The following is a 26,551-nucleotide window of genomic DNA, read 5'->3' as shown; positions in this document are numbered from 1 at the left end:
CCTCTCCAACACACGTTGTTTCCTGTCTTGCTAATTTTGGCCATTCTAACTGGTGTAAGGTGGCTCAATGTAGTTTTAATTTGAATCTCCCTGATGGCTAGTGATGAACATTTTTTCATGTGTCTGATAGCCATTTGTATATCTTCATTGGAGAAGTGTCTGTTCATATCTTCTGCTCATTTTTTGATATGATTATCTGTTTTGTGTGTGTTGAGTTTGAGGAGTTCTTTATAGATCCTGGATATCAACCTTTTGTCTGTACTGTCATTTGCAAATATCTTCAGGGAGTATTTCTTGATTAATACTGGTGCTACTATCCTGAAGAATTACTCTTTGGATTTTTTTTTTTCCTCTTTGGGAATGGCAATTATCACTCAAACAGTATTACTATGCATGTATGATTAAATAAACGGGACCTATTCATGTATTTTTTGTATTTAAAGACGTGACCTTTTTAGTTTGGGAAAGGGGACTTGTATGAAGATCATCATGAGTCAGTGAAATAAATGCTGGTGAAAATAAATGCCAAGCGCTTTGGAAGCACTTAGAGTGGAATGCAATTACTTCGGTATCAGCAATTTTATTAGTTAGCATGTGAAGTGTTCTTCAGATTGAATCTTTAAGGAAGAGGAGATCACTAGGGTTATCCTACCTTTGTGTATTCCTGCCAGAGGAAGCAATGCCAAGGAAGAATATGATGCTGAGGACTCCTAGGTCACCTGGTTTTGCGGGTAGGGATAAGGGGTATGGGCATTGAGACTGCATCTGGACCAATGGGACTTGGGACTTGGGACCAATGGGACAATTGAGACTTACCACAGTAAGTCTCTACCTGTTGATCCTAAACCCACTTCTTAAAATTACTTTTTATTTTTTAAGAAATCTCTGCACCCAGCATGGGGCTCAAACGCAAAACCTTGAGATCAAATATTCATGTTTCTATTAATTTTCTCCCTGAGGCATACATTGTCTCTTGATAATCTTCCTGCTCCTCACGTTTTTGAATAAACTTGGGAAGAGAATGCTGGGAAGTAGAGTGATTTCATTCCCTCCTTCCCTCCTTTTTTGGCAAGCTTAAAGTTTTTACTTTTGTCTGTGCCATACTTTAAATTTATTATTACATCTTCCTTTTTGCCAAGTTTAAGGCTCCTTATGCAATAGCTTGTTTGACTTGGTAGAGAGTGAAGATCTGGCTAGGGGAAGGACCTTGTGGCAGAGTTTATTAGTCTGGAAAGTTTATTATTCTGGAAAGCTAGGTGGTCAACTGCCTTGTATCTCATTTTGAGGAATTTGTATTTTGTCTTGAGAGAGCCTTTAAAAAACCTGAAATGGGTGGGGAACTGAGGAGAGGGGTTGGAGGAGGGGAATGACAAGATAAGGTTTTCATTTTGGGAGGTAATTTTGATGACTGTGTTGAGGAAGATGGATTGGAGAAGGTGCAGTATAGGTGAGAGAGCAGTGCTTCTCCAAGCAGAAGTAGCATCACATGGTAACTTTTTAAAAATGAACATTCTGATGCCCCATTCCAGAACCCTGGGGGTGGGTGCAGCAATCTGTATTTAGTTCTGATGCATGCCAAAGCTTGGGCCTAGGGATTGAAAAGTCAATGAGGCTGTATTAAAGTTTGCAGTGCTTTTTCATGTTAATTATATAGTTGGTTTTTGTTGAGATGTCCATTATGTTTGTGTCTTACATTTATTCACAAGAAAAGTAGATGAACTCTCTATGATTTGGGGACTTGCTTATTTGAAAGCCTAATTGGAAAAGCTGGGATAGTATGGTAATATATTATAGTTGGAAAAGGGGAAACAGTACAGGGCAAAGTAAACGATAGTCAAACAAAACTGTTGGGTAGAATACAAGTGGTGCTTAATCTTGGATGTGGTAGATGTTGCCTGTATATGACATTGATTTGTAATATGGTGTTTGTATCAGCAGTAGGGAAAACTGATAGAAGATATTGTAAAAGAGGAGGGGGGTTGGGGGGAACACGAACTCATTGTGGAATCCAAAGGAAAGGATGGTGGGTTTGCCCAAGATTTGCTAAGACGCTGTGCAGTCAGTTCCACATAACTGTTTTCATTCTTTATATAATAGCAGCTGATTTGTATCTAACCCATTTTTTCACTGAGGGTATGAGGGCTGTGGGTATAAATTTCAACCTTGTTGGAACGGGACTGAGTAAATCTGATAATCTTCTTTGTTCTCCTCTGTTAGCTTTGCTCGTTGACCAAAAGTACAGATAGAGCAAGTGCTTTGTAACTATCAAAACAGTGCCTTAAAGGATAAGTAATCTTTTTTCTCCTTTGAATTTTATTCCAGGATCCATCAGTTACACAAGTGACAAGAAATGTTCCACCAGGACTTGATGAATATAATCCATTCTCGGATTCTAGAACAGTAAGACTATCTTAATTGGACTACTTTTAAATGTTGAAATTAAATAGAAATTTGTATTTTGGTTATAATTTCTTTTTTTAGTCAATGGATTAAACTTGTATCAAATAAGCTATTAGTGTTTAACTTATAATTTAGAAAGTTAAATTTTTTTTAAACAGAAAGGAATATCAGTAATAATTGGAAATTACCATGATGGTCCCAGTGAAACACTACAGATTTTCTTTTATGTTCTACATTGCTACTATTCCCTCTAATAAGTCAATATTACTACAGTTCTTTAAATAGGAGAGGAAGCTACTTTTTGGTATAAGTGTTGTCTTCATGGTAAAGTAGGGGTGATGTTTTCTTATAAAACAGAACATTCTACTCTGTGGTAGACAGACTAGAACCTCTGGAACTTTACCTGGCTTAGGAACATACTCTCCTCAAAATTTAGTCTTGATTTATGTAGGGGTATGAAAAAAAAAGCCTTAAGAAACAGGTTTCCTCCATCCTGGATGCATATTAGAAGCACCTGGAGAATTTTATTACATTTCTCATTAGGACCCTACTCTCTCACTATTAGGACACTTGTGTTTTTTATTGTAGCTGTTTTGCTGATTTTATTCACCAAACTGAATTCAAACTGATTTTATTCACTCAAAACTGAACCAGTTTTGAGAACTATTGAGGTAGGTTCTGTTGAGAATTCTTCCCCAAAATTTCTCTGGCAAATAATTTTGTTACTGTATTTTGAGTCTTTAGTGTAATTCATACACTCAAGAGGTCTCATAGTTTAAACACCATTGGCTTTTGAAATATAACTCATTCTGGTGAAGATACTGAAGTTCTTTTTTTTTTTTTTAAGATTTTATTTATTTATTTGACACAGAGAGAGAGAGAGAGAGATCACAAGTAGGCAGAGAGAGAGAGAAGGAGAAGCAGGCTCTCTGCTGAGCAGAGAGCCCGATGCGGGACTCGATCCCAGGACCCCAAGATCATGACCTGAGCCGAAGGCAGAGGCTTAACCCACTGAGCCACCCAGGCACCCCAAGATACTGAAGTTCTTAAGTTGTATGCTTAGTTTTGCAGATCAGTGTAATTATTGTTACTTGATCATTTCTTCCTGATGTGTGTTTTCCATAGTCTGGAAAATAATTCTCAAAGATATTGTAGGTTTTAGCTTAGAAATTTATTCAAAATGTTTTATATTAACATTTTAGTTTAGGAAGAGCTTTGTACAAAGTAAAAGCATTAAAATAAGAATGAACGGGGCGCCTGGGTGGCTCATTGGGTTAAAGCCTCTGCCTTCGGCTCGGGTCATGATCCCAGGGTCCTGGGATTGAGCCCCGCATCAGGCTCTCTGCTCTGCAGGGAGCCTGTTTCCTCCTCTCTCTCTGCCTGCCTCTCTGCCTACTTGTGATCTCTGTCTGTCAAATAAATAAAATCTTAAAAAAAAAAATAATAAAATAAGAATGAACTTTTACATTTCACTTTATTTCACAGCCCTCCCCCCCATTTTTATAAAAGATTTTATTTATTTGAGAGAGAAAGAATGAGAGAGAGTGAGCATGAGATGGGGGAGTCAGAGGGAGAAGAGGACCCCTTGCTGAGCAGGGAGCCTGATGTGGCAGGATCATGACCTGAGCCGAAGCCAGTTGCTCAACCAATTGAGCCACCCAGGCACCCTCAAAGCCCTTATTTAACAGACTTTGCTTATATATAGCAACTACACCCCAGCCTGGGTTTACTAAACTGTTCATTGAACAAGTAAATTTCAGATTGAACCATTGGAGATAGCCAATAAGTTGACCAGTTTTGACATGTAAAAATGGCAATTTCATATGATTCAACCATATAGTAAATTTGTGCTATGAATGTATGAGAGTGCATTTGGTTGTAGTTGAAAGGGAGAAAAAGAAGAGCTGTATATTTTATTCCACCATCTGTAGTTCTCTTAATATGATTTTGTGGATTGGAGATGGGAACCAGACTCATTAAAATTTGTTGGTAAAGAATGAAAAGATGTTTTCATGTAATTTTTTGTAAGATTTTACTAGCAAGAAGTGTTGTAAACCTTTTTGAAGTAGCAACTGTGGGTTGTTCTTATCAGTAGTATTAGTCCTTTATATCAGGATGTCTATTCTGTGTCTTGTGCTTTACCTATTACTGAATTCCTATTTCAAATGGATATTTTTAATTTCCTTTTTATTGATAAAGAGTCTGAGACACTGGTCATCCAGATAGTAAGTGGCAGAATTGATTTAACTGACTTATCTATTTTCTCTAAAACTTTTACCTTTTACATTTTGCTAGTTCTGTCTTTAGGAAAGTTGCTTAAGAATAGAAGGTACAGTCCTAATCTACGAAAAATTTCTCACCTAATTGGAATTTAAAACAATTACACAAAGAAGATCCAGGAAAAATAAAACACAAAAGTGTAAAATATAGTTTGAAACATAGAATTTTTGCAGTGAAGAAAAGATTTTCTGAAAGAGAATAGTCTATGTATGTAGCTAGGCAATACGGACTAAGCCAATTTAAAATGAAACACTTAGATTTGAGAGAGTATCAGAACCAGGGAAATGTAAATTATTGTAACACGTGCATTTTCCACTGAACTTTTTTACAATTGAAATTGTAATTGGAATAATAAAAAAAAATTCATTTGTTTTCTCTATGGTATCAGAAACTTGTCTGTTTTTTCTTTTCTTTTTTTTTTAATTGTTGTGACTATTTTCCAAAACAGTTTAGATATATTTGGATAATTGATTTAAATGATATGTTAGAACTCAATCCAGATACTGTTTTAGTTGATTAGTGGTATTCATATTTGTTTTAGAAAAATATTAGTGAAAATCAAGCTTCTGAATTGTTGCGTAAAGGTGTGGTGAACTATTTAAGGTCAGGAAAGAAGATCCATCAGCAGATTGAATGTCTAAACTATAAGATTTAGGCTCAGTGGTTTAAGCCGCTGCCTTCGGCTCAGGTCATGATCTCAGGGTCCTGGGATTGAGTCCCGCATCGGGCTCTCTGCTTGGCAGGGAGCCTGCTTCCCTCTCACTCTCTCTGCCTGCCTCTCTGCCTACTTGTGATCTCTCTCTGTCAAATAAATAAATAAAATCTTTAAAAAAAAAAAATCAACCTAAATATTAAAAAGAAAAAGTTCCTGTTTTATGTTTCTTACTTATGTCTCCTTTTATAATTTTATGTTTGAATGGAACCTAAGGTATTTAATGGAGGCAACAAATAACTTTTTTTTTTTTTTTTAAAGATTTTATTTATTAATTTTGACAGAGAGAGATCACAAGTAGGCAGAGAGGCAGGCAGAGAGAGTGAGAGGGAAGCAGGCTCCCTTCAGTGCAGAGAGCCCGACGTGGGACTCGATCCCAGGACCCCGAGATCATGACCTGAGCCGAAGGCAGCAGCTTAAACCACTGAGCCACCCAGGCGCCCAACAAATAACTTTTTTTAAAAAAATATTTTATTTATTTGACAGACAGAGATCACAAGTAGGCAGAGAGGCAGGCAGAGAGAGAGAGAGAGGAGGAAACAGGCTGCCTGCTGAGCAGAGAGCGGGATGTGGAGCTTGATCCCAGACCCTGAGATCATGACCTGAGCGGAAGGCAGAGGCTTTAACCCACTGAGCCACCCAGTCATCCCAACAAATAATTTTTTTCAAAAGAGTTTTCATTTATTTATTCATTTGAGAGAGAGTGCAGTGAGGAAAAACATAAGTCTAGGAGAGAAGCAGAGGGAAAGGGAAAGCAGGCTCAGTGGGATCATGTCCTTTACTGAAGGCAGACACTCAACCAACTAAGCCACCGCAGGCATCCTGTTAATATTTTAATAATAATTTACATACTCACTTGATGTTACAAATTCAGAGAAAGGAGTTGTCCCAAGATACATTACAATATAGACTGGCCATTGTGTTGGCAGTATAAAGGAGGGCTCTTGAGCACTTGAAATGTGGCTAGTCTGAATCGAATGTGCTTTAAAATGGAGTGCAGTCTTGAGTTACAAAATAATTTTTTGTGTGAACTCAAAATGCATTTTCCTGCTGAAAATTATGTTGAACATGGTGGGTAGGTTCCCTTGCCTACCTTCTAAAATTTAGTGAATAAAATATTAGAAAAATTGGCTCATCCTTGAGAACTGTTATGTATTTATGGGGGAATGCTTTCCTTTGAAACAAGGTAATAGTTTAAAATGTCTACTACAGTGTGACTGTCACTAGTTTCAGCCACTGGTAATGGCATTTATGGCTTCAAACAGAATATCTTCTGGTAGGTATTGAAACATAGGAATTAGGGTCACCTGTGTGTGTGTGGAGGGGAGTGTAGTGCTCCTTAATATAGATTCTGAGTGACATATCTCAGAGCCTAGTATACTGTAACATTTTTATTTCCTTCAGGAATATGTTGCCTCCTTTCTGTTCTGCCAGTTGTTGCCATATATGATTTCAATCACATAAACCAGCAACAGGATCTGTATCTTCTGGATACAGAGAAAAAAATTCTGAGTATTGGCATGGCCACATTTTTTTTTTTTTTAAGTTTTATTTATTTATGACAGAGAGAGCAAGAGAGGAAACACAAGCACAGGGGAACTGGAGAGGGAAAAGCAGGCTCCCTGTCAGTAGGGAGCCCAATATGGGGCTCCATCCCAGGACACGGATCATGACCTGAGCCAAAGGCAGACGCTTAATAACTGAGCCACCCAGGTGCCCCACATTTTTTGTTTTTTTAAAGGCTAGTTTTTAAAGTAAGCTCTGTGCCTAATATGGGGCTTGAACTCCCCATTCTGACCAACATCAAGTCACATGCTGTACTGACTAAGCCAGCCAGGCACCCCGGCATGCTGATATTTCCGACCATAAGGAAAAGTAAATAATTGGTTTATATAAGAATTGCTTCTAACATAATTCTGGACATTAGTTAGACTGAGAGTCGTAAGACTTGGATTCTAAACTAGACCCTACCACTGGTAAGTTGGTGACTTTAGGCAAACCACCTAGTGTCTTTGGAAATCCTTTTTTTTTTTTTTTAAATGGGTAATGATGGGAGAGGAAGATGTTGAGGTAAATAGTTTTAAGATCAGTTTCTCTTGAAAATGGATGAAACTTTTAGCTCAGGGACTAACTGAATATATTTGTACACAGTAGTTTACCTATCTTTAATACTGCAAAAGCATTTTCTACACTGTAATAATTGTATTTTCTCTTGCTCTTCGTTTCTTTTTGTATCTTTTCTCCTTTGCTTCTTACTGTCTTGTCTCTGTTGGAGCTGATTATCTGTCCCTTATGGAACCAATCTTCTTTGTTTTTCTTTTTATTTAATGTTAACTATTGCCTTCTATCCTCCTATCTAGCCAAGTGTCATTGGCTAGAAATATCTGAGTCTTCTTTGGCTCAAATAGCTTCTTTTCCTATCTCTATTTGCCACATCCTGTCACTTGTATCTTCAGGAGATATTACCTGTCTGTCCTTCTCATTCCTACTAAACCACCCTAATTCAAGTACTCAGTGTGAAATAATACAATGGCCTATCTACTTTACCTTTCTCCAGTTTCTCTCCTTTCAGCTTAAATTCTACATTCAGTCATTATTATTATTATTTATTTATTTGTTATTTATTTTTATTTTTTTAAAGATTTTATTTATTTATTTGACAGAGAGAGAGATCACAAGTAGGCAGACAGAGAGAGAGGAGGAAGCAGTTCCTGCCCCTGTGGAGCAGAGAGCCCGATGCGGGGCTCGATCCCAGGACCCTGAGATCATGACCTGAGCCGAAGGCAGCGGCTTAATCCACTGAGCCACCCAGGCACCCCATTTTTTAAAGATTTTATTTATTTATTTGACAGAGAGAGAGATCACAAGTAGGGGGAGAGGCAGGCAGAGAAAGAGAGGAGAAAGCAGGCTCCCCGATGAGTAGAGAGCCCGATGTGGGGCTCAGGCTCCCAGGACCCTGGGATCATGACCTGAGCCGAAGGCAGAGGCTTTAACTCACTGAGCCACCCAGGTGCCCCACATTCAGTCATTATTGTCACTCCCTTGCCTTCCCTTCTCTCCCTTACTTTGACATAATTTCTGGGCTAAAACCCAAGTGCTGGTTATATACAGTTCTGTCTACTTCTGCTTTCTACCCTACCCTAGCAACTAAATATGGCTGGAGAAAGTGTGCCAGAGGGTCTCACTTTCGGTTACTGACCAGCTCAGTAGAGTACTAGAACACCGAATATTCTGGTTATGTAATTGTCCAGCTTCTTCTTCCTCTCTCCTCATCTGTAAAATCTCTTCCTTTATGCTCACTCTTAGATGATGACCTTGCTTATTTCACTAAGTAACTTGAAACAGTCCATAGAGAACTTCCACAGACTCCTATCACCATATCTACCTATCAGCATTTTACCCATGTTTTCTGCTTGCCTGTTATTTATAAATGAGCTACCTATTTGTTCTTCTGTCTGATGTCATCCTTCTATGTCTCGGTAATCCATGCATTCTCACCTTGGAACTTTGCTTAATTGCTCCCTCCTACCTCATTAGTTTTTCCTTCTATTGGATCATCATATCTTCATAAAAATATGTTGTGTTTTCTCCCATATTAGAAAAAAAATCACAAAAATTTATTTAACAGCTTCATTGAGATAAAATTAATATGTCCATTTTAAGTATATAATTATGGTGCTATCAGGATTGCCCAGCCATTGTCAAATTCTAATTTTAGAATATTTTTGTGGGGTGCCTGGGTGGCTCAGTGGGTTAAAGCCTCTGTCTTCAGCTCAGATCATGATCCCAGGGTCCTGGGATCGAGCCCAGCATTGGGCTCTCTGCTCCGCAGGGAGCCTGCTTCCTCCTCTCTCTCTCTCTGCCTAGTTGTGATTTCTGTCAAAAAAAAAAAAAAAAAATTAGAATATTTTTGTTTCATCCCAAAAGTCGGTCCTTTCAGCAGTCACTTCACATATCCTTTCCCTCTCCAGCCATAGGCAACTACTAATTTCTGTCTCTCTAGATTTGTCTTTTCTGGGCATTTCATATAAATAGAATTATATAGTATGTGGTCTTCTGTAAATAGTTTCTTTCACTAGGATATTAGGATAATATTTTAAATATTCAACTGTATGGTGGTATGTAGCATCAGTACTTTATTCCCCTTTTTTGATTTTTATACCACATTTTATTTAGGCATTCATGTGTTGATCGGCAGTTAAGTTGTTTCCAGTTTCTGGCTCCCAGGAGCTTCTATTACTTTTTCTGCAGTCCTGTGTTTCCATTCCTCTTGTAGATAAACACATCGCAGTGTAATTGTAGTGTCGTATGTAGCCCAGTCTGGTTTCCAAAGTGGGTGTACCATTTTACATTGTCATTGGTAGTGTGTAAGTGTTCCACTTTCTCCACATCCTTGCCAACATTGGCTGTTGTGACTTTGTGCTTAAAACCATCCTAGTGGTTGTGAAGTAATTTCTCCTTGTGGTTTTGATTTTTGTTTCCCTGATGGCTAATAATATTGACCATTTTTTTTAAAAAAGATTTTATTTATTTATTTGTCAGAGAGAGAGAGAGCGCGCGAGAGCAAGCACAGGCAGACAGAGTGGCAGGCAGAGACAGAGAGAGAAGCAGGCTCCCCGCCGAGCACGGAGCCCGATGTGGGACTCGATCCCAGGACGCTGGGATCATGACCTGAGCCGAAGGCAGCTGCTTAACCAACTGAGCCACCCAGGCATCCCAGTATTGACCATTTTTTTCCTGTGTGTATTTTTTTTTTTTTTTTGGAGAAATGTTTAGATATTTTGCCCATATTTTAATGGAATTGTCTTTTTTTTTTTTTTTATTCATTTGATAAACAGAGATCACAAGTAGGCAGAGAGGCAGGCAGAGAGAGAGAGGAAGAGAAGCAGGCTCCCTGGCAAGCAGAGAGCCCGACGTGGGGCTCGATCCCAGACCCTGATATCATGACCTGAGCCGAAGGCAGAGGCTTAACCCACTGAGCCACCCAGGTGCCCCAGGAATTGTCTTTTTAATAGTGAATTGTGAGAGTTTGTTAAATATTCTAAATACAACTCTCTTATTAATACGTGATTTGCAAACATTTTCTCTCATTCTGTGAGATGTCTTTTCACTTTATTGATAGTGTTCTTGGCATGGAAGTTTTAATTTTGATGTCACATTTGTTTATTTTTTCTTGGGTTCTTATTATTGGTGTTCTAAGAAACCATTGCCTAACTCAGGGTCCTAAAGATTTACTCCTATGTTTTCTTCTAAGAGTTGTATAGTTTTAGTGCTTACATTTAGGTTAATGATTGATTTTGAGTTAATTTTTGCACATGGTATGTATGCAGTAGTTGTTCAACCCCATTCTTTTGCATTGGACACCTGCTTGTTCCATCAACATTCGTTGAAAAGACTATTTTTTTTTTCTATTGGATTATCGTGGCACTCAGGCTGAAAACCAATTGATAATTTAGGGGTTTATTTTTGGACACTTTATTCTATTGATACCCATGTCTATCCTTACTCTAATAACACACTGTCTTGATTACTATAACTCTGTAGTAAAACTTAATCTTATTTCCCTGTCCAGTTCATTTATGGCATCTTCTTTCCTGCAAAACTTTTTCTGCTCTCCATTGCTGCAGAAATCTTCTGAAGGATACTCTACTTATTTTAGTTCCTCAGCCCTTTCTCTTGAAAGATACTTTAGTAAGGGTTTTGCTTCTAACACTCCACCAAAATGTACTTGTCAGGGTAGCCAGTCTTCCATGTTGCGAGATTCAATAGTAAATTTTCATTCTTTTTTTTTTTTTTTAAAGATTTTATTTATTTATTTGACAGAGAGAGAGATTACAAGTAGGCAGAGAGGCAGACAGAGAGAGAGGAGGAAGCAGGCTCCCTGCGGAGCAGAGAGCCCGATGCGGGGCTCGATCCCAGGACCCTGAGATCATGACCTGAGCCGAAGGCAGCGGATTAATCCACTGAGCCACCCAGGCGCCCCTAAATTTTCATTCTTAACCTTAATCAGCAGCATTGAGAGTTGATCACTATCTCATTCTTTTTTTTTTTTTTTTTAAATTTTATTTATTTGACAGAGACAGCATGCATGAGCACAAGAAAGGGGAGCAGCAGAGGGAGAGGAGGAAGCAGGCTCTCCACTGAGCAGGGAGCCTGATGTAGGGCACAATCCCGGGACCCAGGACTCAGGACCTGAGCTGAAGGCAGACGCTTAACTGACTGAGGCACCCAGGAACCTTCATTATATGATTCTTAGAACATTTTCTTCATTTGGCTTTCAGAGCAGTTCAGTTTTTCCTTCTCAGTCTCCTTTGTTGGCTTGTCTCCTCCCGTCTGCATTTTCACTTGCAGTATTGGAGGGCACCTGGAATTAGGCTTTGCTTCTCTTCTTCATCTGCGTTTGCTCAGATGGTGACTTCATCCAGTTTTATAGCTTTAACTTGTATTTACAGCTTTAAATACATGTGGGTGACTTCCAAATTTACATCTCCAGTACAGATCTCTCTTCAGAACACCAGGTTCATATTTTAACTGCTTACTAGATATGTCTACCTGGATGTCTGAAAAATTGCAAATTCAGTGTCATGAAAATTGAACTGAATCCCTTGATTGTGAACCTGCTCATTTTCAGTCTTTCTCCTCTCTATCCTACTAGTTACTTAGGCCAAAACCTTGGCCTAAGGTTTTAAATTTCACTGTTTGCATTTCCTTGTATCTCATGTCTTTCTGTCAGGGAATCCTGTTGGCTCTCCCTTAAAAATACATCCTGATCTGATCCTTTTTCTCCATAGCTGCCACTTGGCTTGAGCTGTGATCATCCCTTGCCTGGATTACTGCAGGGGTGATTTCCTAATTACTCTCTCTCCTTCTACCTTTGCCCTGTTTCGTCCCTTTTCAACTCAGTAATCACATGACCCCTTGAATTTGACCATTTCAGTCTCCTGTCAAGAACTCTTCACTAGCTTTTAATTTTTTTCAAAATAAAACCAAGAGTCCTTAAAAGAATCTGGCTCTTAACAACTCTTTGTTCTTTATCTCCTCATACTCTTTCCCTCATATATTCCTGTATCCAGCACACTGGTCTTGGTCATATATGTCAGGCATTCTCCTCACTTTGTACTGACTGTTGATTCCCTCTACCTAAGATGGTCTTCCCCCAGATACTTGCGGGGTTCGACTTCTTCACTTCCTCAAAGTGTTTACTCAGATATCGAGTTCCTGATCACCTTTGTAAAATTAAATCCACTCAACCTTTATTCTGATACCTTTACCCTGTTTTTTGTTGCTATTGTTGTTCCATAACATTTATTCTAAAATGTGTTTATTATGTAAATTATTTATCTTCCATTGCTAGTATGTAAACTCCATGAGAGTAAGGATGTTTACATGTTTTCTTCATGAATGTATCTCAAGTGACTATAACTGTTGGATGTTGTAGTTCATCAATAAATATTTGATGTATGTATGAATATGTATGGTCACACTTCTCTTCCTTCATTTACCCTTCTTTACTTGGAAACTCCCGCACATATATATTCCTTCTTTCCTCCTGTAGTACACCTTTTCCCCCAAGTATTCTAATCTTTAAAAACCTTGTTTTAAAATGGTTATCTATTCTGATAAAATTATTTGTCTTGATTCTGCCATTAATGTGTGTAATTTTCACCACTCTTAATAACAAGAAAATCTATGTTAAGCATAGCTACAGTCCATTCTTGTTTGCTTAGAGACTGAAAAAGTCAATGAAAGTTGCAAAAGTTTTAGGTTTCTTTTGGCAGTCTCTTAAACTTTGTTGCCTTAGAGAGCTATTTTAAAAATGCACATCTTTTCATTCCCCTGAGTTTTTTTTTTTTTTTAAATCTTTTTTTTTTTTTTTTAAGATTTTATTTATTTACTTGACAGACAGAGATCAGAAGTAGGCAGAGAGGCAGGCAGAGAAAGAGGAACGGAAGCAGGCTCCCTGCCAAGCAGAAAGCCCGACGCGGGGCTCGATCCCAGGACCCCGGGATCATGACCCGAGCCGAAGGCAGAGGCTCCAACCCACTGAGCCACCCAGGCGCCCCTCCCCTGAGTTTTTGAACCTGCGTGTCCAGAGTGGGGACCAGAGGCTGCATTTTTTAAAAGATTTATTTATTTATTATTAGAGCAAGAATGAGTGAGCTGGGTTGGGGGCAGAGGGAGAGGGAGAGAGAAAATCTCAGGCAGACTGCCTTCTGAGCAAAGAGCCAAATACCATGACCTGAGCCAAAATCAAGAGTTGGATGCTTAACCAATTGAGCCACCCCGGTGCCCCAGGGTCTGTGTATTCAATAAGCATCAGGGTTTTCTACATGTTTATAGATATAAACATGTTAAGAACCCTTGCTTTAGACCCTGAGTAAATTTACGAACTTTGTTGGTTCACAGATGGAAGAGAAAGAACAGGAAAAAACAAGGGGGAATTTTCTTCAATAGGTGTTTAGAATATGGAAGAAAACCAGAAAGGAGAACATACAATTGTGCATCAGAAAGATAACTCATGGACCAGTGCCTTGAAGGGATCTTATATATTATTTATTTAATAATGAAACATCTTGAGAATTTTCAGTGCAGAGAACTCATTAGGTTACAGAAGAATCTCTATACTATTTATTGCCATGATTGTTATACTGTTTTTGATTCTGTTGAGCTAAAGTATGTTTCGAAATGAAAAATGTTGAACATTTTTTCATTTGTCTGTTGGCTGTTTAAATGTCTTCTTTGGAGAAACATCTGTTCATGTCCTCTGCCCATGTTGACTGGATTTTTTGCTTTTTTGAGTGTTGAGTTTGTTCAGTTTTTTATATGTTTTGGATACTAGCCCTTTATTGATAAGACATTTGCAAATATCTTCTCCCATTCCCTTTTAGTTTTGTTAACTATTTCCTTTGCTGTGCAAGAGCTTTTTATCCTGATGAAGTCCCAATTAAAACACCAGTTTTTTAAAATTGAGGTTTTTACAATTTTATCTTATTGTATTATTATTTTTTTAAGATCTTATTACTTACAAGATTTTATTTTAAGATTTTATTAAGAGATCACAAGTAGGCAGAGAAGCAGGCAGAGAGGAGGAAGCAGGCTCCCTGCTGAGCAGAGAGCCTGATGTGGGGCTCGATCCCAGGACCCTGGGATCATGATCTGAGCTGAAGACAGAGGCTTTAACCCACTGAGTCACCCAGGCACCCCATAATTTAATTTAATTTATTTTTAAAGATTTTATTTATTCATTTGACAGAGATCAGAAGTAGGCAGAGGCAGGCAGAGGTGGGGCGGGAAGCAGACTCCCCACTGAGCAGTCCCAAGACCCTGAGACCAGGACCAGAGCCGAAGGCAGAGGCCCAACCCACTGAGCCACCCAGGCCTTCTGTTTTTACAATTTTAATTCCAGGATACCTAGTATACAGTGTTATATTAGTTTCAGGTATACAATATAATGATTCCGCATTTCTGTACATTGCTCAGTACTCATCATGATAAGTGTACTCTTTAATCCCCATCACCTATTTCAAGTATTTTATTGTTTTTGATGCTATTGTGAATGGGTTGGTTTTCTTTTTCTGTTGCTTCATTATGAATGTAAAGGAATGCAGCTGATTTCTATGTGTTGATTTTTTATCCTATCACTTTATAGAAATCATTGATTCTAGCAGTTTTTGATAGGCTTTTTAGGATTTTTTGTGTGTAAGATCATAACATCAATAAAAATGATATTTTTATTTCTTCCTTTCCAAATTGGATGCCTTTTGCAGAAATGAAAGTCTTGAGTGGATGGTTTCATTAGTTTTCTTTTTACTGTATATGCGAAGGTGAAAAGTAGAAATAGAATTAGGAGCCATCATCAAATAGGTCTTTAAAAATTATGTCTAGGGGCGCCTGGGTGGCTCAGTGGGTTAGGCCTCTGCCTTTGGCTCAGTTCATGGTCTTGGGGTCCTGGAATCGAGCCCCTCATTGGGCTCTCTGCTCAGCAGGGACCCTGCTTCCCTCTCTTCTCCCTCTGCCTGCCTCTCTGTCTACTTGTGCTCTCTCTGTCAAATAAATAAAAATCTTTAAAAAAAAAAATTGTGTCTAGAGCTTTACTTGTTTGGAGATGGCTAATCAAGTAAATTGTGGCTGAAGAAAATACTGGGTCCCAGAAATGGACAATGATCTAGCTAACATCTACAGATTTGAAAAAAATTATTAGGTAAATAGCTAGTGGGTTAATATAACTGCTCCCAGAGATTTGTATCTTTCCAACCTTTCTCATCATTGCTATACTGCAAGCAACTATGACCTCACATATATCAAATTACTATCTCTAGTCCAGCCTTCATCTTTATCTTATGAATTGATTATACTTAATGCCTCATTTGTTATTTAAAACAGTAAAGAATTTATAGTAAGTTTTCAACTTGAGTGAATTTTTGGATAATTTCTTATGTAGTTTTTCTGAAGCGTGCTGCCAAACTAACTTTGCCAGTCTTTTTTTGGGGGTCATTATTCTGTTGTCTCAACATATTAAACCAAGAGAGTGAAACTTAAGGGCCAATCTTTTCTAGTCAAGAACAGTTAAGATTGATCAGCTTCAGTTTTGCTGCTTTTTAAGAGCTATTGGAGTGAGGGGAACAAGAAATTGGAACAGAGAATTTATAACTTTTGTGATAACAAAAGATTATCATGGAGATTTTAACCCACTGAGCCACCCAGGCGCCCCTATCATGGAGATTTTTTAAAAAACCCAAAGATCTTTTAATCTCACTATCTGGAAATAATCACTATTAATATTTTGATGAATTTAATAAATTTTAAAATTAAAAACTGACATAGTTTTATAACTTTTATCACTTATTATTGGTACCAGCTTTTCTGGTTTCATTAAATATTTTTTCAAGCCTTTTAAATAGATGCTTAAAATGGTCTCCTATGGATAAAACAGTTTATTTTCTTATTTGGACATTTGGGTTATTTCCAGCTTTTTGGTTTTGTAAATAATGCTATGGTAAGCGTCCTTGGCAGACACACATTTGTGCCTATCTTTGATCATTTCCTTATATTTTTTTAACACTATTTGTGAGTCATAGAGTATAAATACTTCTATGGCTGTTGTACATAATACTAAATTAAGCTCCAGGATTATTATATGAACAAGTTTGTACCTATTATCAATGTGTATAAATTTACACCCATTTTACATCTTTTCCAAAATGTGATAATCTTATGGTAGTAGTAACCTAAAAAATAATTAGAAGCTTACATTTTTATGGATCACTAATGAGGAGTTAACATTTTTAATATGTCTATTTTTTTGTATGTATTTTGTAACCTGCTTGTTGAAGGCTTTTTAAAATGCATTTTTCCTCAGTAACATGTTCATCGGGTTTTTTTTACTGATTTGTATGTAATGAAGTGTATTAATCAGTTGACAGTTATATGTGTTACTTACTAGATTTTGCCCTTTAATCTTGGCTACGAAGCACGTTATATCATCCAGCTTCTAAGTATTTACTAGATATATTACCTTTTCATTATGATTTCTTTCCCCTCATCCCTTTTAAATATTTAGAATACTTTTGCTCCAACCCTAGATCAAAAAGTCATCTATATATCATCTATGTCCTCTATATTATAGAACTATGCTATGTTCTAGTGTTTTTATAGTTTAACAAAAAATACCCATTTGAGATTTGAGAATATGTTACTAGAGAGCTTGAACCATTACTTAATATTTTTGTTTACCATTCCTGTTTTCTTCTTTGTATTGCCTGTTCAGATCTTGTGCTTATTTTTCTATTAGTAGTTTAGAGTTCTATGAATTTGTAGCAATTCTTTTTGGATTCTGGGTGGCATTATATATGCATTATAACCAATTTTCTCTAGTCTGTGATTTGACTTTTCACTCAATGTTAAGTTTGATTATACAGGTTTCCCCCATTATTGAAAAGTAGAGCACACCTATGAAACTTTTTGTAACCCCAAAAGACATAAAGTAAAAGGTATTCCCTGCTTTCCCAAACTTGATGTTACACCACTTTACTTTTAGAAAGACCTACATTAGTACCTGTTTTCGCTAACCTAAAGAAATCTGATTTTCTTTGATTTTACGAAAAAAGCTGTCACCGTACTAATGTAGGTCTTCTGAAGCGGTGTAAAGGAAACTTTCAGAAAGTGGGGGATACGTATAGTTGAACTTACCTATCTTTATTGTTTGTATGTTTTTCTCATGTTAACTTAACAAGCACTTAATGAGCATTTACTGTGTTCCAAGCATTGTTTTAGGCACTGGAGATACATTATTGACAAAATACATAGTGATTCCTAGAGCTCACATTCAAGAAGCTCTTATGTCTCCTAAGTTCATAAAAATATTCACCTATTTTTTTTTTCAAAAGTGTGTAATTTTTGCTTTTTCATTCTTAGATCATCTACCTGGAATTTATTTCATGTGGTGTTAAGTAGGAAATCTAGTTTCACTATTACATGTGGGTGGTCAGTTTTCCTAACATCATTTATTGACTAATACATTATTTCTCCACTGTTGTATAGTGAGTGTCCTCTCTCTTGGGTATCAAGTTTCTGCATTTGTGTGGGTCTATTTCTGTGTCTCTTCTGTTTATTGGTATATTTCTTTATCTTTGCCATCTGTACCACCCTCTTAATAACTATCTTTACAATAAGCTTTAATATCACAGGTCTGCTCTATTCTTCCTCAAAATTGTTTGACCTATTCTTAGCCCTTGGCTTTTTCATATGAATTTTATAATTAGCTGTATTCTTCAGTTATTTCTTCAGTTGTGCCTGGCTTCCTTTTCAGGACTGCTACTTGTTGTGTCGGGGTAGAATCCTGATACATTGGTGGGGTCTTCTGGCTTTGACAGTTTCAATCTTTGAACCTCCCTTCGCAGCCACTTGCTCATGTGCTTTCTTTCTCTTTTCCTTTTTTTTTCCTTTCTATTTTCCTTTTCCTATGGCCACTTAAAAGAATACTTAAAAATATGTATTTTAATTTTTTAAGAAGATTTTTATTTAATTCAGAGAGAGAGCAACAAGCAGGATGAGGGGCAGAGAGAGAAGGAAGCTCTCTGCTGAGTTGGGAGCCTGGTGCAGGCTCGATCCTGGGATTTTGGGATCATGCCTGAGCTGAAGGTAGACGTTAAACTGAATGAACCACCCAGGTGGTTTTTTTTAGAAGTATATTTTTTAACTTAAAAAACAAGTAATATATTGGGGGGTAGGTAAGTAATAGAAATGTATAAAGCAAAAGGTGCAGATTTCTCTGATACCAGTTTGCTAAGAGCTTCCAGATATTTTTCTGGGTGTGTACAAGTATGTGTTTATTATAGCAAAAAAATGGTCGTATGCTTTCTGTAGTTCACTTTATTTAATTATTTAAAAGGCTGTCTTCTGTAACTCTAAATCATTCCTTTTGATGGCTGGATGGTATGTTTATACAGTAATTTAACCAATTCCCCTTTGATAGACTTGTGGGTATCTATTTGCTCTTTGATCTTGCAGCTGCTTTCAAATACTCCTGGATCCAACTGGAAAAGTGGAGGTTTTGCAGTTTATTTTCCATCTCCCTAATGACTCCCCTCTTAGTCTTTCCAAAGGGTATTAGTGGAGTTCTGTCAAAAGCATTCCTATTTACTTTTTTTAAAAAAATCATTAAAAAAAAAATCATGATAAATGTTCTCTTTAATGCCCATCCCCTGTTTCACCCATCCTTCCACCTGCCTCCCCTCTGGTAACCATCAGTTTGTTCTTTATGGTAAGGGGTCTGTTTCTTGGTTTATTTCTATCTTTTTAAAATCTGCTTATTTGTTTCTTAAATTTCACATACAAGTGAGATCATAATATCTTTGTCTCTTTTTGGCTTCAGTCAGCATTATACTCTCTTGCTCTATCCATGTTGTTGCAAATGGCAAGATTTCCTTCTTTTTTATGGCTGAATAATACTGCAGTGTGTGTGTGTATACACATCTTCTTTATCTATTCATCTATCAATGGACACTTGGGCTGCTTCCATAATTTGACTATTGTAAATAATGCTGCCATAAACATAGAGGTGCATGTATCCTTTGAATTAGTGTTTAGGTATTTTTTGGTAAATACCCAGTAGTGTGATTTCTGGATTGTAGAGTAGTTCTATTTTTAATTTTTTGAGGAACCTCCAGTTTTCCGCAATTGCTGCATGAATTTGCATTCCCACCAACAGTGCAAAAGTGTTCTTTTTTCTTCACATCTTCCACAAGACTTTTTGTTTCTAATGGTTTTGATTTTAGCCATTCTGACCTCTGTGAGGTCGCAACTGATTGTAGTTTTGATTTGCATGTCCCTGATGAGTGATTTCAAACACCTTTGCATGTGCCTATTGTCAATCTGGATGTCTTCTTTGGAGAAATGTCTGTTAATGTCTTCCCATTTTAATCAGATTACTTGTTTTTTTTTTTGGTGTTGAGTTGTGTAAGTTCTTTATGTATTTTAGATGCTGACTCTTGATTGGGTGTGTCATTTGCAAATATCTTCTCCCATTGTGTGGGTTGCTTTTTTGTTTGCTCTGCTCAGCAGAAGCTTTTTATTTTGATGCTGATGATATTTTATTTTTGCTCTTATTTCCCTTGCCTCAGAAGACGTATCTAGAATAATATTCCTAGCTGATGTTAGAATGATCACTACGTGTGCTCTTTTCTAGGATTTTGATTCTTTCAGGTCTCACATTTAGGTCCTTAATCCATTTTGAGTTTAGTTTTGTGTATGGTGAAAGAAAGTGGTACAGTTTCATTCTTTTGCATGCAGCTGTCCAGCTTTCCCAAAAGCATTTGTTGGAGACACTGTCTTTTTCCCACTGTATATTCATTCCTCCTTTGTCAGAGATTAATTGACTTTATAATTGTTGGTTTATTTCTGGATTTTCTGTTCTATGATTTAATGTATCTGTTTTTATGCCAGTACCATCCTGTTTTAACTACTACCACTTTATAATATAACTTGAAATCTGGGATTGTGATAACTCCAGTTCTGTTTTTCTTTTTTAAGATTGATTTGGCTATTTGAGGTCATTGTGGTTCCATACAAATTTTAGGATTGTTCTAGTTTTGTGAAAAATGCTATTGGTATTTTATTTTATTTATTTGACAGAGAGAAATCAAAAGTAGGCAGAGAGGCAGGCAGAGAGGAGGAAGCAGGCTCCCCGCGGAGTAGAGAGCCCGACGCGGGGCTCGATCCCAGGACCCTGGGCGCCCCGCTATTGGTATTTTGATAGGGATTATATTAAATGTATGGATTGCTTTGGGTAGTATAGACATTTTAACAATAATTCTTCTCCCAATCTATGAGCGTGGAATATCTTTCCATTTCTTTGTGTTATCTTCACTTACTTTCATCAGCGTTTTATAGTTTTTGGAGTATAAGTCTTTCACCTTTTTAGTTAGGTTTATTCCTAGGTATCTTATTATTTTTCGTACATTATAAATTGGAATGTTTTCTTAATATCTGTTTCTGCTGCTTCATTTTTAGTGTAGAGAAATGCAACAGAGGCACTAGGTGGCTCAGGGAGAGAGGGAGAGAGAATCTCAAGCAGACTCTACCCTGAGTGTGGAGCCAGATGTGTGCTGATCTCACAACCCTCAGATTATGACCTGAGCCAAAATCAATCATATGCTCAACTGACCGAGCCACCCAGGTGCCCTAATATTTTATTTGAGAGAGAGTGAGTGGGTGACTAAGTGAGAGAGAGCACGCATGAGCAGGGTGAGGGGCAGAGGGAGACGCAGACTCCCCACTGAGCAGGGAGCCTGATGTGGGGCTCAATCCTGGGACTGCAGGATTATGACCTAAGCCAAAGGCAAATGCTTAATGACTGAGCCACCCAGGTGCCCTTTTTTACTTTTTGTTGTAGAATTGCTGTGGTTAGGACTTCCCATACTATGTTGAATAGAAGTGTTGAGAGTGGACGTTCTTGTGTTGTTCCTGACTTTGGGGGTAAAGCTCTGTTTTTCCCTATTGAGTATGGTGTTAGCTGTGGGGTTTTAGTATAAGGCCTTTATTATATTGAGTTATATTCTCTCTAGACCTACCTTCTTAAGAGTTTTTATCCATGAATGGATATTGTACCTTGCGAAATGCTTTTTCTGCATCTGTTGAAATCATCATGTGGTTTTTATCCTTTTTCTTATTGATGTGATGTATCACTTTGATTGATTTGAAAATACCGAACCTCTCTTGCATCCTGGGAGTAAATCTCACTTGATCATGGTGTATGATTTGTTAAATACATAGTTAGTAGTTGTTAAGGACTTTTCCATCTATATTCCTCAGAGATACTGGCCTGTAGTTCTCATTTTTATTTTTATTTATTTATTATTTTTTGAAATATTTTTATTTATTTATTTGACAAAGAGCGATCACAAGTAGGCAGAGAGGCAGACAGAGAGAGAGGGGGAAGCAGGCTCCTGGCTGAGCAGAGAGCCCGACTCGGGGCTCGATCCCAGAACCCTGAGATCATGACCTAAGCCGAAGGCAGAGGCTTTAACCCACTGAGCCACCCAGGCACCCCTGTAGTTCTCTTTTTTGGTGGTGTCTTTATTTGGTTTTGGAATTGGGGATATTGGCCTCATAGAATGAATTTGGAAGTCTTCCTTCCCCTTGCATTTTTTGGAAAAGTTTGAGAAGAATGGGTATTAATTCTTTAATGTTTGGTAGAATTCGCCTGTGAGATTTTTCTGGTCCTGGATTTTGGTTTTTTGGCTACTACTATTTGATTCGGTTTCATTGCTAGTGATTGGTCTGTTCAGATTTTCTAGTTCTTCCTGCTTTAGTGTTTTATTTTATTGTATTTTATTTTTTATTTATTTCTTATTTTTTTATAAGGATATAATGTATTTTTATCTCCAGGGGTACAGGTCTGTGAATCGCCAGGTTTACACACTTCACAGCACTCAGCATAGCACATACCCTCCCCAATGCTTCCTGCTTTAGTTTTAAAGCAGGCTATATATTTCCAAGAATTTATCTATTTTTTCTGAGTTGTCCAATTTTTTTTGTCGTGTAGGTTTTCATAATATTCTGTTAAAATTGTTTGTACTTCTGTTGTGTTTGTTATTATTTCTCCTCTTTCATTATTTTATTTGGGTTCTCTTCTCTTTTTTCCTATAGTGAGTCTTGAGGAATTTATCAGTTTTATTGATATTGTCACAAAACCAGGTCCTACCTAGATTCATGCATCTGTTCTGTTGTTTTTTTGGTTTATCATTTATTTCTGGTCAAATTTTTACTTCCTTCTTTTTCCTCGGTTTGGGTTTTGTTCTTCTCTTTCTAGCTCCTTTAGGTGTAAGGTTAGGTCATTTACTTGAGATTTTTCTTGCTTCGTGAGGTAAGCTGGTATTCCTCTAAACTTTTAGAAGTACTTTTGCTGCATCCCAAAGATTTTATTTTTATTTTTTTGGAAGATTTAATTTCTTTATTTAGAGAAAGAGAAACAGAGAGCGTATGAGTGAGGGGAAGAGGCGGAGGGAGAGACAGAGGAAGAGAGAGAATCTCACTTTATGGTGAGCATGGAGCCATCACAGGGCTGGAGCCCATCACAGGGCTCAATCCCATGACCCTGAGACCATGACCATTGACTTGATGACTGAAGTCAAGAGTCATACACCCAGGGGCGCCTGGGTGGCTCAGTGGGTTAGGCCTCTGCCTTCGGCTCAGGTCATGGTCTCAGGGTCCTGGGATCGAGCCCCGCATGGGGCTCTCTGCTCAGCAGGGAGTCTACTTCCTCCTGTCTCTCTACCTGCCTCTCTGCCTACTTGTGACCTCTCTCTCTCTCTCTCTGTCAAATAAATAAATAAAATCTTTAAAAAAAAAAAAAAAAAAAGAGTCATACACCCAACCAGCTGAGTCACTCAGGCGCCTAAATGACATCTAAAATCCTGAAGATTTTAGACCACTGTGTTTTCATTTCCTTTGGTTTCCATATAATTTTTGATTTCTTTGATTTCTTGGTGACCCATTCATTGTTTAATGGCATGTTATTTAATGTCCATGTATGTGTACTCTTTCCTTATTTTTTCTTGTTGTTGATTTCTAGCTTTATAGCATTGTGGTCAAAAAAGATGCATGGTAAGACTTTTTTTTTTTAATTTGTTGATATATATATATATTTTTCGTAGCCTCTTATGTGATCTATTCTGGAAAATGTCCAGGGTGCACTTGAATGTGTATTCTGCTCTTTTAGGATGGAATGTTCTGAATATGTCTTAAATCCACCTGGTCCAGTGTGTCATTCAAAGCCACTGTTTCCTTGTCGGTTTTGTGTTTGGGTCATCTGTCCACTGATGTAAATGGGGTCTTAAAGCCCTTTACTATCCCCATTATTGTATTACTGTTGATTAGTTCCTTTATATTTGTTAACTGTTTTATATATTTGGGTGCTCCCATGTTGGGTGCATAAATATTTACAGTTCTATCTTGTTGGGTTGTCCCCTTCATTATTACATAGCGTCCTTGTTTGTCTCTTGTGGTCTTTGTTGTAAGTCTATTTTGTCCAATATAAATATTGCTACCCTGGCTTTTTTGGGCATCCATTTGCATGATAAATGTTTTTCTATCCCATCGCTTACAATCTGCAAGTGTTTTTCCATCTGAAATGAGTCTCTTGTAGGCAGCATATATGTGGGTCTTACTTGTATATCTACTTGGTCACCCTGTGTCTTTTAATTGGAACATTTAGTCCATTTACATTCAAAGTAATTATTAATAGATATGTGTTTATGCCATTTTGTTACTTGTTTTGTGGTTGTTTTTATAGATTTCCTGATTCTTTTCTTGCTGTCTTTCATGGTTCATTGGCTTTCTTTAGTGATATGCTTGGATCCCTTTCTCTTCAGTCTTTGTATATTTATTATTGGGTTTTGATTTGTGGTACCATTATGTTTGTAACATCTTCTGCATATAGCAGTCTATACTAAGTTGATGGTTGCTTAAGTTTAAACTCATTCTTTGTTCCTTTCCTCCCACCTTTTACGTATATACTGTCGTATTTCACATATTTTTATTTTATGAACCTCTTCAATGATTTTTACAGAAATATTTATTTTTGCTGCTTTTGTGCTTTTTACTTTTCATACTCTCACTTATGGTCTTTATTTTTAACTCAACGTTCTCTTTAAAATTTCTTTTTTTTTTTTTAATATTTTATTTATTTGACAGAGAGAAATCACAACTAGGCAGAGAGGCAGGCAGAGAGAGAGGAGGAAGCAGGCTCCCCGCGGAGCAGAGAGCCCGATGTGGGGCTCGATCCCAGGACCCTGAGATCATGACCTGAGCCGAAGGCAGAGGCTTTAACCCACTGAGCCACCCAGGCGCCCCCTCTTTAAAATTTCTTAAAGGGCTGGTTTAGTGGTCTGCTTTTTGGAGGAACTCTTCAGCTCTCTATTCTGAATAATAGTCTTACTGGGTAGAGTATTCTTGGCTGCAGATGTTTCCCTTTTACCACTTTGAATGTATCATGCCACTTCCTTCTGGTCTGCAAAGTTGCTGCTGAAAAATTCACTTATAGCCTTATGGGATTTTCCTTGTATGTAACTGTTGTCTTTTCTCTTGCTTTAAACATTTTTTCTTTATTCCTATTTCTTGTTATTTTAATTGCTTTGTGTCTTGGTGTGGGCCTTCTTGGGTTGAATTTTTGGGGGCATCTTTCTGCCTTTGGAATCTGGGTATCTGTTACCTTCCCCACATTAGGGAAGTTTTCAGTTACTAATTCTTCAGATAAATTTTCTGCCCCACTCTTCTGAGATCCCTGTAATGTGGATGTAACTACGATTGATGGAGTTGCTGAGTTCCCTAATACTATTCTCAATTTGTATACTTTTTTTCCCTTTGCTCAACTTGGTTACTTTGTATTACTCTGTCTTCCAGGTATTAATTCATTCCTGCATCAAGCCTACTATTTATTACATTAAGTGTATTTTTAATTTCACTTATTGTGTTCTTGACCTCTGGTTTTGTTTGTTTGTTTTAAATCTCTGAGTTAAGGGTCTCACTGTGTTATGTCCTCCACTCTTTTCTCCAGTCCAGTGTGTATCTTTGTGATCATTATTTTAAATTTTCTTTCAGGTATTTTTTTTATATCCATTTTAATTTGGTCTCTTGCTGTGGTTTGATCCTGTTCTTTCACTTGGGAGATGTTTCTCTGTCTTCTCATTTTGTTTGACTTTGTGTCTGTTTCTCTGTGCTAGAGAAGTCAGCTACTTACCTTACTCTTTAACAGTAGCCGTTGAAGAAGAGGTATTATAGTGCCCTGTAGTGCAGTGTCCATGTTCCCCAGGTTATGTTGTGTGTACTCTGCTGATGAGTTCTGGCATCTTTTCCCTTCAGGCCAGATGTTTGCTAATGCTGTCTTTAGCATTAACAAACATGGTGAATAGCAAGGTGTACAGTGGTCTACTTCTGAAACAATACCTGCCACTGCTGGAACTGCAGTCCGCAGTTCACCCACAAAACAAGCAGTTCACGAGATGTGGTATTGGCAGGGTGATCTTCTGGGGGAGGGACTCCACAGCACCAGGACTCGGGGGAGCATGGCTGGGAAGGGCTGATCTGCCAAAGCACATGTGGCAGGGTTGGTTTGGTGTGAGCAAGTTAAGCAGCATGTGTCTGCACGGTGATAGTTTCCGCAGGTGGCTGTTATTTATGCCGGGGAGCAAGGGAGGAGAATGTCACCTCCCAGCTCCTTTGTACCTGGAAGGGTCTCCGCATGATCCCTGTCTCTCCAGGCCATGTTCTGAGTGAGCAAGTTTCTCTCCTTCTTGTCTGCCCATGGCATTTTTTGAACTGCTGGTTCTGCCTGCATCTGCATAGGTTGTTTTTCATGCTGTCTCTAAAAGATGAGGGACTCTTGTTTCCTAACACCTTCTGGGCTCACCCAGAGCTGAGCATGCTGGTTTTTAAAATTCTAGGTTTTAAGTCCTGGTGGTTTTAAGAATTCATGAAATTTCAGAGGCAACTATGGAGATTCATCTTTCCTGTTAGCAGCCTCCCCAGTCCGAAGGTTTGTTTGCCGGTCTTCTCCGTGCCACTGGCGCCTTCTCCATTGCGACTGACTGTGGTCCCTTTTGCTCCTAGACTGTGTCTTCGCCCTTCATATCACCTCTGATGTGGACTCTTCCCTGCCTT

The 26,551-nt window shown here is 37.8% G+C and overlaps 1 protein-coding gene across 1 annotated transcript in view; it reads left to right on the top strand.

The window, feature by feature from the left end:
* Nucleotides 1-26,551, top strand: part of SCAMP1 (secretory carrier membrane protein 1) — a 141,262-nt gene that overhangs the window by 31,621 nt on the left and 83,090 nt on the right. Inside the window, exon 2 of the mRNA XM_046000136.1 lies at nt 2,323-2,400. Coding sequence (XP_045856092.1) covers nt 2,323-2,400 — 78 coding nt within the window. The remainder of the gene's footprint in view (nt 1-2,322; nt 2,401-26,551) is intronic.

The sequence above is a fragment of the Meles meles genome, chromosome 3 (genome assembly GCF_922984935.1).
Source record: "Meles meles chromosome 3, mMelMel3.1 paternal haplotype, whole genome shotgun sequence".
Classification (NCBI taxonomy): Eukaryota; Metazoa; Chordata; class Mammalia; order Carnivora; family Mustelidae; genus Meles; species Meles meles.
This window is presented reverse-complemented; position numbering and strand designations above follow the sequence as displayed.